At 42.9% G+C, this 13896-nt stretch overlaps 2 protein-coding genes across 3 annotated transcripts; one reads left to right on the top strand and one right to left on the bottom strand.

The window, feature by feature from the left end:
- Window positions 1-1864: 1864 nt before the first annotated feature.
- Window positions 1865-5158, top strand: ckap4 (cytoskeleton associated protein 4). Its single transcript, XM_069164732.1, has 2 exons — window positions 1865-2322; window positions 3502-5158. The coding sequence occupies exons 1-2, from the start codon at window positions 2008-2010 to the stop codon at window positions 4717-4719; spliced, it is 1533 nt and encodes a 510-aa protein (XP_069020833.1). The 5' UTR covers window positions 1865-2007; the 3' UTR covers window positions 4720-5158.
- A 1199-nt stretch (window positions 5159-6357) lies between these two features.
- ikbip (IKBKB interacting protein) lies at window positions 6358-11294 on the bottom strand. Of its 2 annotated transcripts, XM_069164734.1 has the most exons (4): window positions 10844-11294; window positions 10640-10757; window positions 7615-7836; window positions 6358-7033 (listed from the first exon to the last, which is right to left on the bottom strand). In XM_069164734.1, exons 1-4 carry the CDS (start codon window positions 11041-11043, stop codon window positions 6467-6469), a joined length of 1107 nt encoding a protein of 368 aa, XP_069020835.1. In that variant the 5' UTR covers window positions 11044-11294; the 3' UTR covers window positions 6358-6466. The 2 variants fall into 2 exon arrangements, with proteins under 2 accessions (XP_069020835.1, XP_069020834.1); XM_069164733.1 differs by lacking the exons at window positions 6358-7033; window positions 7615-7836 and adding an exon at window positions 7853-9651.
- Window positions 11295-13896: the final 2602 nt, after the last annotated feature.

The following is a 13896-nucleotide window of genomic DNA, read 5'->3' as shown; positions in this document are numbered from 1 at the left end:
GTGGTTTTTAGTAGGTTTCCTTTCATTTATCCCGATGTATATATTTGTAGTTTTGTCCTTTTTGTCTGTAATATTTGTTTCTTGTTATTGTGATTTCTGCATTAAAATGGGTCTTTCTGCGAAATAAACATGGTTAAAGAGGTAGGCTACATGAAGTAAATGTGTAAACATCCATAAAGTTTTTCAGTATTTATTTAAATTTTTTGTTTGGTTTTTATAGTTGTGTACTCCAGAACATATGAGTATATGTGTGTATTTTCATACTTCGTACTATGCTTATTATTTTCAAAGCTGACCACATTCCCTATTTTTGAGTGTCATTTCATTTTTGTGTCTTCCTACGATTCAGTTTTTTCTTTTCCTCTTATTTAAAACTTTTCACACCTATTAAAATCTGAACTGAAGCTTGGTAGGCATGCTATTTGTAATCTGTTTCTTTGGAAACTCAATAATTGTTTTGTATTTTTCACCTATAATTATTTACATGCTGTGGTTTATTTGTCTTATTCAGGTCAGTGCACTGCTAACGGCTGCTTGTTTTATTGCACATAATATTGCATTTTACAATTACAATGTTGCATCCAGGATTCAATCAGTAATCACATAACGCTATAATTGTAAATAAAATATAATTGTTTTGTATTTATTTATTGTCAACAAATAATTATCTCATGGAGTCACAGTGGATTTGGCTCCATGTGCTAATTGTGTTGTTCGGGATTGCTGTCAGCATTAAACACTCTCTCGGTGCCATCTAGTGTTTGAACAGAGAAATGCAAACATGGCACAAATGAACTCATTTTTCTTCACAGTAATTTAAGAACTCATAAGAAGGAGCAGCTTTTTTTTTGCAAGCGGTGATATTTCCTTTTTGTGGTTTGGCGGCTGTATTAAAGGAAAACAAATGATTGACTGTCATATGAAAGGGGAAACTGCAAGTCAAAATATCAACTGAAGGCCTATGGAAATATCTTAGTAGCCTTCATTATTATCAGCTCAAATAATAGAGTAGGACAAATAAAAAATATTAAGAATTAAAAACTAACAATTGGCGCTTTGAGTTATCAAATAATTTATACCCAGTTAAAACATTGGACTTTGGACGTTTCGCTTCTTAGACTGTGAACACACAACGTGTGACTTTTCTGTTTTGTTGCTCTGCGTAAAGCAGTCTTATGGTGCACAGATGCAACAGGCAGCAGGATGACAGCCTGCAGTGCCGAGGCTACAGCTGCCACGTATGAAAGGAGGAGCAAACGAGGGAAGAAGGAGCCCCTCCCTGCACTACTTTGCTCCTCCAGGAACCGTTTGCACAAAGTTTGCATCAGAAAACCATTAATTAAACTGTGTCAAAACAGTAACGACAGTAATAGACTATTTTGTCTCAATAACACACACACACACACGCCGAAATTTTTTTTTTGACATTTTGTGCCAAAGTGATGCATCTTTACTACAGAATGGGATCGTCGGGATTTCTCCCTTAAAACTGATCTTGAAGTTGATTAAAAGATCAAATTCTTCACCTTCACTATGATTCAACTTTTTTTTTTTAAATAATGAACTGAAGTTCTTAAAATAACTATTTGGAAATGATAAGACTTCCCTCTTATCTTTGAGTGTGTGATAAAATGATTATCAAAGTTGACCAAGTCCTTGACGCAAAGATATAACGTGTTTGTTTTTTGTTTTTTTTAAAACATAACAACACGTAACGGTAGGTGCACAAACCATTCATTGTTTCCTGGTGGTTTTATGTCATTAAACTGGACCCAGACTTGTTACGTAGGACGGCCCCCATCCGCATAGCTCAACGCAACAAAAAAAAAATACCCGTGGAAAGACACGACGCGCTCACTGATACGCTGCCGGTGCAGTTAGTGGGCCTGGACTGGAAACCTTCTCCATCCACGACTGCAAAACCAGCAGCACACAGTCATTCACTCACTCACACACACACACTCACACACACACACTCTTCACACCGAGCTGCCACTGCCACTGACGATGACTTCGAAAAACCGACAGAAGAACAGCGAGAAGAGCGCTGCGTCCAGCCAGGAGGATGGGTCGAAGAAAAGCCCAAAGAGCAGCGGTAGTAACGGGGAGAGTGGCCCCGCACCTCAGGGGCCGCGGTCAGGAAGCTACGTCGGGCTTCTTCTGACTGCAGTGTTTTATATCGGGTTAATAGGCGCTGCAGGGTTCTCTGCTTTTTATCTGGAGCAAGTTGTGAAGGAGATCCGGGAAACCAATGCAAAAAACGAGGAGAGCGCACAACAGAGCGCAGAGCTGAGCGGCAAAATGGAGAGGGTCGTCCAACAGGTTAGTGGAAAACGATGGGAGTCAATGGGAGTAAGTTCTTATATTTAGCTTGAGTTTTCCCAAAGCTTTTAAGAACTTTATAATGAAGTAATATACTACATGCATATTACTTTTTCTTGTTGGTGGACGTGACTTTGTGTAGAATTACATAACCCTCCTTAGAGTTGTTGTACTTTATGTCCTGATGGGGGTTGGGTGCATGTAAAGTCCCTGATGGATGGATACAAGGAGCAAACTTTCAGTGAGTAAAAGTTTCAGAGCTGGTGGATAATAAATCATTCCTCCATAATGTTTGTTTCTTTATGAGAACACGCCTTTGCAGATTGTAAAACTGGACATGGCAGATGAGGACAAGTTTACCCAATCAATAACTTAAGTTTCGAATGGAAAAAGGAGATATCCTCACTCTGTTACATAAAGAACAGGAGCTGGCACCACAACCACTCATATAATCACCAATATCTTTCCTAAGCTTGTAAATTGTGAAATATACAAATGTTTTATTAAAAATAAATCTTATTTTCTAATGTTACTACATGCAAACAAAAGCTGTTTGCTCATTTTAGGTCTCCAGAATTTAATTTTTTTCATTCCTCATTCCGTTGTCTAAGCAATTTGATTTACATTGAGGACATATTGCTCCGAGCGTTTTCATTTACCTCAAATATTTACTTGCTTTGTGATGACTCATCCCATGCAAAAGGTTCAATTAGTGCTACAGGTTCAACGTGTTTGTTGGGTTAATTTACTTCGGATGAGAGCTCAAACTCAATTGACAGACATAAAAGAATAATCTGCACTATCTTTTTCTTTAACTGTAAAATCATTATAAAATTATAAAAATAAAAATTATCAAATCAAAATATTATGTATTATATTTAAAAACAAGTATATTAGGTTTAAGTATGATTCTGTGCAGAAACTGCTCTTTTGAAATATGGAACAAGCTACTGCTATTTCAAATAAGGCTGCCAATGTTTATCATTAAAACTGGGATACACCAACCTACTGATGAGGACCATGACATCAGATTGAAATCTCAGGAAAAGTGCAGTAAATTGATTTGGGTAAAGAACATGTGTGCTTTATAAGATGTTGATAAGAGAAAACGTGGGTAATATTTGTATATTAAATTCGTATTTATGCTGCTAATGCTGTTTGTTTCCACGTCCCGTTCAGGTGGAGTCTCTGAGGAGTGTTGTGGACGGGCTGGAGTCGTCACTGGGCATCACGCGGGTGGAGCTGGAGGGGTCCATCAGCCGGATGAAGAGGGGCGAGGTGGAGACGAGGAGGGTGGAGGAGGCCCTTCAGAAGCTCCAGAACGATCTGCTCAGGGAGCTCTCACAGGGCATCAACGAGTTGAAGGAGGCCCGAGAGAGCGACTTCTCCTCTCTGGAGAGGACCGTGGAGGAGCGCCTGGCCGAGGTGAGTCAGTCCATCACAGCCAGCGTGGCGGAGTTCACCGAAGCTCAGGGCGAGTCGCAGAACCAGCTGGCGGATCTCAAAGCCCGTCTGGGCGACATTGAAGACCCGGCGCTCATCAAACAAAAACTGTCGGCCATCGTTGAAGCTGTAGCTGAAATTAAATCAGCCAAAGAGGCGGCCGACTCTTCGGCTGATTCCCTCAGAGACCAGATTGGTACAGTGAGGGAAGAGCTGCAGACTCGCAACCAGGAAGTGGCCTCGCTGTCTGAGGAGGTTGAGACAGTGAGGACAGTAGTGCAGGAAACCAGCGGGAGTCTGAGGCAGTCGCTGTCCGCTGCAGAGGGTGAAGTTAAGGCTCTGACGGACAAAGCTGTGACACTGGAGAGCGTCACGGAGCAGCTCGCCAACGCTGTCGGTAACGTGGAGAAGCAGGTGGATGCAGCGGCCGCTCAGGCCCAGAAGAGATCCGATGAACTTTGGGCCAAAGTCAAAGCATCAGAGGAGAACGGAGATGCACTGTCCGCATCCGCCTCAGACATCACCTCCAAAGTGGAATCGCTGTTTGTCAAATACGACGTGCATGAGAGCAACATCGCCGCACAGGCGGACGCTGCGGAGAAAGCCAAATCCGACCTGGAGCAGGAGCTGGAGGCGGTGAAGAGCAGCGTGGAGGAGCTCCAGACCAACATAGCGGCTCTGGGCGGGGCCCAGACCGAGTTGTCTTCGAAGGACTCCGACCTGGGCCAGCAGGTGGAGGACTTGGACAAGAGGCTCGCCGCTTTGGAGGACAACGGGAGCAGGATGAAGCCCGAGCAGCTGGAGAACTTAAGAGTCATGGTGGCCGGGTTGGAAAGCAAAGCAGCCAAGCTAGAGGGCCACGATCAGGCTATTTCTGCCCTGCAGGAGGCTCTACAGAAGACCACACAGACACTGGCAGCCTTATCCCGAGTCCCCGGCAAGAAGGGAGCGTAGAGACCGTAAGTTAGTCGCATCGGGACGCCAAAACATCCAACAACAGGGACAACCATGAATCCAAACGGGTGACCATTTCCCACTTTAAGTATTTCTATGAAGAATTTATTTCCCAAACTTCTCATGATGTTGCACACTTAAGTAGAATAAAAAAGCAAAAGGGAGGGGAACTGGTGAGATGGACGGAGTTGGACTGCTGACCTGTGAATTCAAATCCACACTCATTCTGCACTGTAGTTTGATTTTATAATGTTTTTATTGGTTTGTTTGTTTTTTAGATGTTTTCTGTGCCAGGGCCGTTTTTTTGAACCTCCGAATGCAACAAGCAGCTCTTTGTGAGCATTTCTTTGTGAGCATCTCTTTGTTTACTCACTACACGATGCTGTCTTTTTGTTTGGTTTTTTTAACAAGAATAAAAAAAAAAACTTGTTGACTCAAAGCTGTGAAAAATGATTTTTGGGGCGTGAACTTCATGATAAAATGATTTCTTGCTTGGTTTGGTTTGGTTGCCTTTACTGTTACATCATTGGTGACACGCCGAGAGAAAGAGTGGGAAGGACAATTTGCACGTGCAGAGAGAATTCAATGTCAGCTGTATAATTTATATCTTGCTAATATAATTCTGGAGTAAACGTCTCATATTAAGCAGCGCCACATTGTTTAAATACATCTTTGTACGTTAAATACACAAACCGATGATTTTCAGCTCGAACACCAGACGCTGAACTCTTTCATTTTCCAAGTGACACGTAACAGATCATTTTGTCTCTTCTCCGGGTGTTCTGTAGAAATGTGTTTCCGTGTTCAGCAGCTTAAAGCCTGGCGTTGTGTGACCACTTCACCGGGACACTTCAAAGTTATGTGTTTTGCTGAAGGGCATTTGGACGCTCATGAACTCAGGAAGTCACGTAAGGAGCTAAGAAAACACTCGTATATTGCACAGCTCTGGTGGCTAACTGGAATTTCAAGTCCGGTCACAACTTAATTAAAGTGAGGCGCTTCTGATGAAGGCCAACAGAGGCAACTGGAGCTGCTGTGTGCAGCCTGGAGGATTTATACCGCTCTCATTTCTGGACGCTGAACAGCAGCAGCCCGTCACCTGAGCGTAGTATAAAGGTGGGGAAACCGTTAATATGGCTCTGTTCAAAGCTCTCCAATTAAAAAGTGTCACAAAAAAACAAAGACACTGTGCTGCTTCATAGGCCAGCACCAATAACTATAGATATAAACTTCTTCCACTGCTGTAGCTTCATATTTGCCCTTTAAACATCAGAGTGGAATCGGTAACTCCCAGCAGATTCCCCGAAATGTCAAACACCTATTTTAGACCCAGATTTAACATCCTCAATAATGAATGAATTAATGTCAAAATATTACATTTTTCTAGATTTCCTCCACATTTCCAGAGCCACTAAATCAATAAACCAGTCAAATCTCAACCAGGCAACTCCAATGAAGCTGGAGAGAAGCCCACAAAGGAATCTTTGTCATGAGTTCCCACAAGAAAACTTCTAAAAACATGTTGCGACATTTAGAAATGCCGACTGACTTGGTCGCTCTCATTCACACCGGCGTTGTGCTTCAGGGATGTTCAGAGTATCTGCTGGACAAAAGTTCATATTTGTTTACTTTGTGATAAAAAGGGTTTATTTCAGAAAATTCAAACAGTAGTGTGACAGGTGATCCGACGAAAAGGCTGAAGGGACCAAACAGTTTCTCCTTGTCGGAGGTTTTTAAAGTGTCCCTTTCATGTTGGCCTGTGCGTCTCTCCAGTATCAGATAAATCCGCTATTTCACGAACCTGTTTCATTGTAACACTTAAATCTCCTTCCACTGCAGTGAGGTTAGTTAGTGTCTGTCGAAGCTCAGCGATATCCTGCTCTCTCCGAGTGAGATCTTCTGCTAGCCGTCCAATCCGCAGAGTCAGGTCTGACAGCTGAGGCTCGAACGCCCCGAAGTCTCTCCTGATGGCGGTCACCTTTGGTTTAAGGTCACTGGCGAAGGTCACCGTTCTTATCAGGCGAGCTCGGCCGCTCTCGAGGTCCCTCAAGCGCTCTGAGATCTGCTCGTCAGCGGTGGTGAGTTCAGGGACACGTTTGCGCAGCTGATCGATGGCCTGAGCGTTGCGTTCGGATGAAGCTCGGAGATTGGCCACTCGGTCAATGCTGCTGGTCAGGACATCCCCGATGCGTTTGACCATACTGTGCTCCATCTGAGTGGTCTTGTCCTCCAGCTCCCCCACCTGAGTCAGCAGAGACTCCAACTCAGACTGCAGCCCATCCATCCTGCGCACATCTGTCCGCACTGACGCCACCTGCAGGGTCAATAGAGGAGAAGTGTTTCAAACAGCAAAAATAAAATTGACTATTTGGAGGCTTTAACATGCTAAAAAGCTCATGAAGGTTTGCAGACGCGTCACTCCGAGCGAAGATTTACGTATTTTAGTGGTTTTGCAAGTGGGCGTGGCCAAATGGCTTACATTTTTTAATTTAATTTAATTTTAAAAAGGTTTTAATTCGGTGCTCGGGCCCTAATAAAAATATATTTTCTTTTGTATATCTGCAATGATGTGTTGATCAACGTAAAATGAATTATCAACTACTTTGATGATCCAATAATGGTTTAGAAATATAGATGGATCGATTTTTATTCACCCCCAAAGGGAAATTACTGTAATTAGCTTTTTTTTTTTTTCTAAACATCTTTATATTTTTGTGTGTTAACGGGGAGAAAAACAAGACACGATCACACCAATAGTGGAAATGAATGTTTTCACCCCCGTAGTTGAACTTCGTTTTCTGCATCTGGAATCACAGGAAACGCCAGCAAGGGACCAAAGTCTTCACAGATTTTTTTTTTTTGCAACACAGAAACCGAAAAATAATTGGGACAAACCTTGTTGGCGAAGTCCTTCGAGATGGCCGAGGTTCGCTCTTCAATCTTTCCCACAGCGTCCGTCAGTGACGTCAGGCTGCCCTGAAGCTGAGCTCGCTTGTCGGTCAGACCAGAGGACCACTCCTTCAGCCGGCCGACGTCCTGCTCCAAACCCTCCAGCTGAGGCTGCAGGGCCCTGCGCTGACCCCCGACACCCTCCAGCATCAGCTGGACACTCTGACACTGAGACAGAACGTCCGGAACATGGAGGACGGGGAGGTTATTCGAAGCAATCAGACAATACAAGACATCGTTATAGTTTTTTTTTTTTCCCCCCTTTTATGAAAAACACGAGAGAAACACACGCCTCAGTGCACACGAGGATTAAAAGAGAATGCAAAACAAATTCTAACAAATTGGATATTTTCTGTAAAAAAAAAGAAAGATTTTATTAAAAGAGACCAATGATAAGAATTATTGAACAGGTGAAACCAAAAACTGATGGAAAAGTGACAGTTACATATGTAGATTAATTAATTAATGTAGATTAATTTTACATCAGCAGAAACTCTTCCTGTGCGAAAAGTAAGGCAACACCTCATTAGTGCTTATTTTCCTGTTTATTAACTGATCATTCACTCTGCAATGGAGGGAAATTGTGAAAAATGTCCAACGCTCAATGAAATAACTTCTTTTTCACCGAACAACAACACTTAAAAACTTTTAAATATTCCGTTTCGTACTGAAAGAGAAAGAAAAATAGACCTCAAAATTGAGACGCTGGAACTGGAGAATGTTTGCTTGATAAAGTAATGAAACACCTGTTGAACAGTTTATTAACCCATCATGTAAATATTGGCCACAGCTATTGTCGTGAAACTGAATCATTGCAAATGGCTGGCTTGAGAGTTTTGTTTATAAAACTGGTGCACAAAGTTAAATGTTTCTGTAGAAGACGGTGTCTGTTTATCCGAGTTCATGTTCAGGCTACTTTTACACAGTGATGGTCACAATTTTCGGACATTAAACCGACGTACAAATCTTACAAAAGCTTTCATGCTGAACTTAATCAAGAGCCTAAATACAGCGAACAAGCACGACAGGACATCGTCACTCCTTGTCCCTAGTTCCTTCAAAACAACGACATCATCCAGTGAGGTCATCAGGAGGAGGTCGAGTTGGCTCGTCCTGCTCGTCTTTCTCCCACTCCTCCTCCTCCATTTCTTCGTCGTTCCATTCCTCTTCCTCCACAGTATCATAGTCCGTCGGGCTGCCCGCTCTATTTTCCCTCAGCACCATGGTGAGTTCACGGACCGCCTCTTTGACCACGGACAGCTCGTTCTTCATCTTCAGGATGCTGTTTTGAGCCTGCAGGGTGTCCAGCTCCTGCCTGATCTCCAGGATTTCATTCAGCGCTTTCAGCATGCTGTCCTCAGTCCCAAACACCTGCAGAGTCACCTCCTCCAGCCTCTTCTCCGCCCCGCTCAGGTCCCCGCCCAGCCTCAGGATGGAGCGCACCGCCTCCTCTACCTGCGGCAGGTGCTCTTCACACGCCTGTGCGCGGGGGATGTGCTCCTGGAGCTGGAAGATCAGCTCAGCCTCGCTCTTGGTGAGGCTGCCGATCTGCTCCTCCAGCTTGTGGATCTGCTCGGTGTTCCAGTCCAGCTGATCCTGCGCCCGCTTGGTGTCGTCCTCCTCCGTGCGCTCCAGAGCTCGGGCGTTCCTCTTTGTGCTGTCCTCGAGCTCCTCCAGCCTCTCCGCCAGCGACCGGCCCCTCCGCTCGGCCTCGTTCACCCGCTCGGTGGCTGACGCGTGAGCACCGCGGGACTCGGCCTTGAGGGCGGCCAGGTCGGAGGAGACGACCGCCAGCCGCCCCTGCCACGTCTCCGTCACGTTGAGGAAGTGGCCGTTGACCGCCTGCAGGTCGCGGGAGGCGGAGTTCTCGTCGGCCTGCATCGCCGTGACGGCGGCATGGAGGGCGGAGATGTCCTGCTGGAGTCGCGTTGCCAAGGAGACGGTGGAGAGCACCTCCTGTAGGTCATCCTCAGAGGCGGCGAGCTGCAGCCGCAACACAAAGCAGGAGGGCTGTTTCTGTGGGAGCTCTACGACCCTCAGCATTTATATGAAGTGCAAAAAGTGGTAAACAAAGTTCATGCAAACACACGACCAAAGTAAACAACATGACAGAACTTTAGAGGAAGAAGTGATGAGTTGAAAGAGATGTAGGAGAGATGCAATGAAGAGTTTGTGCCAAATCGAATGCTGTTTTTCTTGATTTTTCAACACAATTTAGGCCTTTACAACATTTTATAATTTTATAAACATTATACAATTTATGGCAGTATATTTGCACCTTTTTGACTTGTGACCCTTTACAACAAAGCAATGTGTACTTGCAACCCTCGCTGTCACAGAAAACTCTTGTTTAAACCCCCCCAATTTGTTCAGTTTGAATAAAAGTGAAACTATACAGAATTTATCCCGAAAAGCAGATACGAGACAAACCAGAAAAATAAACACAATTTGTTCATCAAAAAAAATCTCCATATTTGGAACCAGTGATGCACGGAGCCTCCGCACTTGATTTCACAGGAAACCAAATCAAAATGTCAAACTGAATCGTCATCTTTCCAACTTTACGGCGAGAAATAAAAACAATTTAAAAAGCAGTAATTTAAAGGATCAATTCAGCAAAATTACAAGAAGATAAAATTAAAAAATATATATTTTAGTAATGACCTTAAGTGGGATTTAGCCATGCAGACAGTTTTGGAATATCTGTTTCTGAGTTTTCCTCAAGTACCTGGATACCACCACTTTATTTGTGGTGAAAAGCAACATCCGTGGTCAGAAAATGTCCCCAAAAAACCCCCAAAATACACCATCAACAGTTCATATCGGGACTTATTTCTTCAGTCGAAGGTAGTTTTAGTGACTTAAAGCTTTGAGCGCCACAAAATAAATGAATGTATTTGTGTGAAATGACCCTTTAAATCCGCGTCCCTCCAACCAGCTCCAGCTCTTCTCTACTGTGACTCAAACGCACCTTTTTGGAAACTTTGACAATCTCCTCCTCCATGTCGAACAGGCTGGACGTTTTCCCGAGCAGAGATCGGTACTTTTCTTCCATCTGGGAAAACTTGTCATTCTGCTGCAGCACCACCCTGAAACCCGGAAAAAAACTGCAGTAAATAACACACCTTGGGTAAAATTAAAATTAAAAAAAATAAAAAAAAATTGAAGTGCTTACCAGCTCAGAGCCCCGCACGCCGCAAGCGACAACAAACACATCAGACTTTTAACGTCCAGATGCGCTTTGCTCGAGTTGTGTCCAGCTTCCGTCTTCGCTTTGTGCGCTTCGTCTTTCTCGTTTGCAGACGACGTTTCTCGACGGTCCTCACTTTGTTTTTGAGCCTGAGTCTTCTTCCTCTGCTTTACTTCAGTGGGCATTTTAGCACAACTAACTTAATGCACCGTAGCTGCTAATCTTTTTACTTCGAGAGAATTAAACAGGCCAACTAGAGTTTCTGTTCGTTACGTTGCAGAATAAAATAAGATTCCTGCTTTAGATACAAGTTCATAATGTAGGAAGTAACATTTAAAAAAAAATAATAATAAAGTATAATTAACAGCTGGGTTTAGCGTGTCTTGCGGCTATAAAACTCCTTTTGGTTGCTCCTGTTCCCTGGAAAGCTGATGCATTCACGTGCTCCCAGTGAGGTCGTAAATACAAACTACCGGAGTACTTCGCAAGAGGTACTAATTTATGACACTGAAATAAACACAGCAGTCGGATAGATATCTAAATCCGGCGCAAATGTTTTAAAGAAAACGAACATTTTAAGTTAGGTGCTGCATTTTATTTGATGGCCCAACTTGAACCACCAACTGTGACACTCAAGAGTTCCGACAGAAGAGGAAGTACCTAAAACGCACCAGCCGGCCACGTAAGCGGCTGCCAGCATTTGGTCGTGCAGGACTAATGATGTCTGATGGAGCTGGAGCAGTTTATAGATTAACCGATTAGTCGATTGGTCAAAAATTACTCGATTTATGACTGGATTTTTTTTTTTTTTTTTTTTATCAAGTAATATAAAAATATTCTTTCGTTTCAACCTCTCAGTGAAGATTTACCCGAGTGAACAGTGACCGTATGGGAACATTTCCTAAAGGTTCTCTGAAGGTTACAGTTTTTCTAAAGATGTTCGCAGGTCTGATTTATCTAACGAGTGATTTGAATATTTTGTGTTTGGGACAGTTGTTTGCACAATAAAGACGTTTAGGGACATCCACAGAGATTTTTTTTTTTATTTAATTACAACAGGCATTTACACCACCGTCAGACATCTTATGAACTAAACGATAAATGAAAAAATATTGAAGCTCAGGAAGTTGGAGAGGAAATGCGTACATGCATGCTGCAGATGAAAGATTTGAAGAAATGATAAAGAGACTAGAGAGTTTAGGCACAAGCCATTTATTTTGGCATGTTTCCAAAATTGTTACTTACATTTTGAGTGTCAAAAATGGTCAAAATATGATTATCAATAGCTTCCAATAAAGGGTATTCAAAGCTCTGTACAACACTGTATGTAGCAGTTCAAAGCCAAATATACAGAAATCGGTTATTTCTCTTATATTCAGGATTTGTCAACGAACTCTAAAGAACTACAAGAGCCATGCAAATCACACATGCTGCAACGCTCCTCTGTCACATCTAACGATAATCAACAAAAGACGACACAATTTTACAGAGATCCCCAAAAAAAAAAAAAAAAAAAAAAAAAATCTTAACATGGACGTCAACTTAAAAAGGCAAAGATTCCAGTACATCCGCGCAAAAGCTGCCACGTGCAATTTCTAACACAAAAACAAACAAACAAACAAACAAACAAGGTAACTGGTAAACTCCACAATATTGCAATATTAGAGTGGTTTAATCGAAGATCTTTGGACTAAGGCATACAGTGATGGGAGTAAGCAAATATTTGGTCACTTCAGGATGTAAAACTTGTACTTTTGCCTCGTTTAGTGTCAAATCAAACTCCTGAGAAGAATCAAAAGCACTCGGTAAGACCATCATTCTGCGAGTCAAACACTAGTCCCTTCGCTCTGAACAAATTATATATCTTCTGCAATCACGGCTCACTTCGCCGAAATGCTAAAAAGCACATGCTGTAGTTGTTCAACACCAAAGTCGTGAACCAGATATCCAACTGCTTTTGAATCTCAAATCCCAAACTATAGCACCACCTGCAGGACTACTTCTGTTCCATCGCCGTCTCGGGTTATAATCCGACGTCACTCAAAAAGACACAAACGTGGACCTTGGCAGAACAAAACAAAAATGAAGGATTTAACGGGATTGTTTACATTCATCTTTTAGGTGGAAACGAAGCCTGGAAGCTACAAAAATGTCTCCTCGCATCAGGAAACCCAGGACTTCAGGAGTTCCACAATACAGCAAGCGGAACAATCTGGAGATTCATCGGAGACATCTAAAGACGGACTTCAACAAAAGTCAAGCCATAATATCATCAAAGGCGCCGCTCTAAACTCAATAAATGCAGATGTTAAAATGTTGACCGGGTTCGATTCTACGCAACTGGATTGAGGGGGAAAAAATAAAATTTAAAAATAAAAAAAAAATAGTGCAACTGAGCGATAAACAGCAGATTCATTCTGGTGCGATTTAATTGATCGCTTAACGGTTTGAGTTTTGTTTTAAAAAGGAAAGAAAAAAAAATTCGACATTTTGTAAAATACGCTTAGATGCGATACAACTTCTCAAATATATAGCTTAGCATACAGCGAGCCTGGATCTGTCTATAGAAAACTAAATCTGTCCACCGGGACCTCCGAAGCTCATCAGCAAACACGTCGGATCAGGTTTGTTTAATCTGCACAAAGACTGCTGCAGGTGCAAGTTTCACTGATAGCGGCGGGGTTTATGTCCATTAATTAGCAACAGCTTATTAAACCCCGAGTGTTGTTTTTACACTTTGTTTTTAGTGTTGATTAAACCAAGACGATGCATTAATACGATCGGTGAGCTTTAGAGTTGCCCGCAGGTCAATCCTGTCGCCGTGTACCGAACCAGTTTACCCCATTTCCGGTCTTCATTCTAGGCTAAGCCAAGCTAACCACTTGGTCCGGCCGAGAGCAGCGTGACGTGTCCCGTCTTCTCACCTCGCAACTGGCGCGAGCTCATCATTGCTCCTTTAAGCACGATATCTGAAAGCTGCTTCAGCGTTGTCGTATCGTCTTCTTGTCACTTACAACAACAAAAACAAAAAAAGGTTG

The sequence above is a fragment of the Embiotoca jacksoni genome, unplaced genomic scaffold (genome assembly GCF_022577435.1).
Source record: "Embiotoca jacksoni isolate LCO1_2020_lvr unplaced genomic scaffold, fEmbJac1.0.p SCAF_32, whole genome shotgun sequence".
Classification (NCBI taxonomy): Eukaryota; Metazoa; Chordata; class Actinopteri; family Embiotocidae; genus Embiotoca; species Embiotoca jacksoni.
This window is presented reverse-complemented; position numbering and strand designations above follow the sequence as displayed.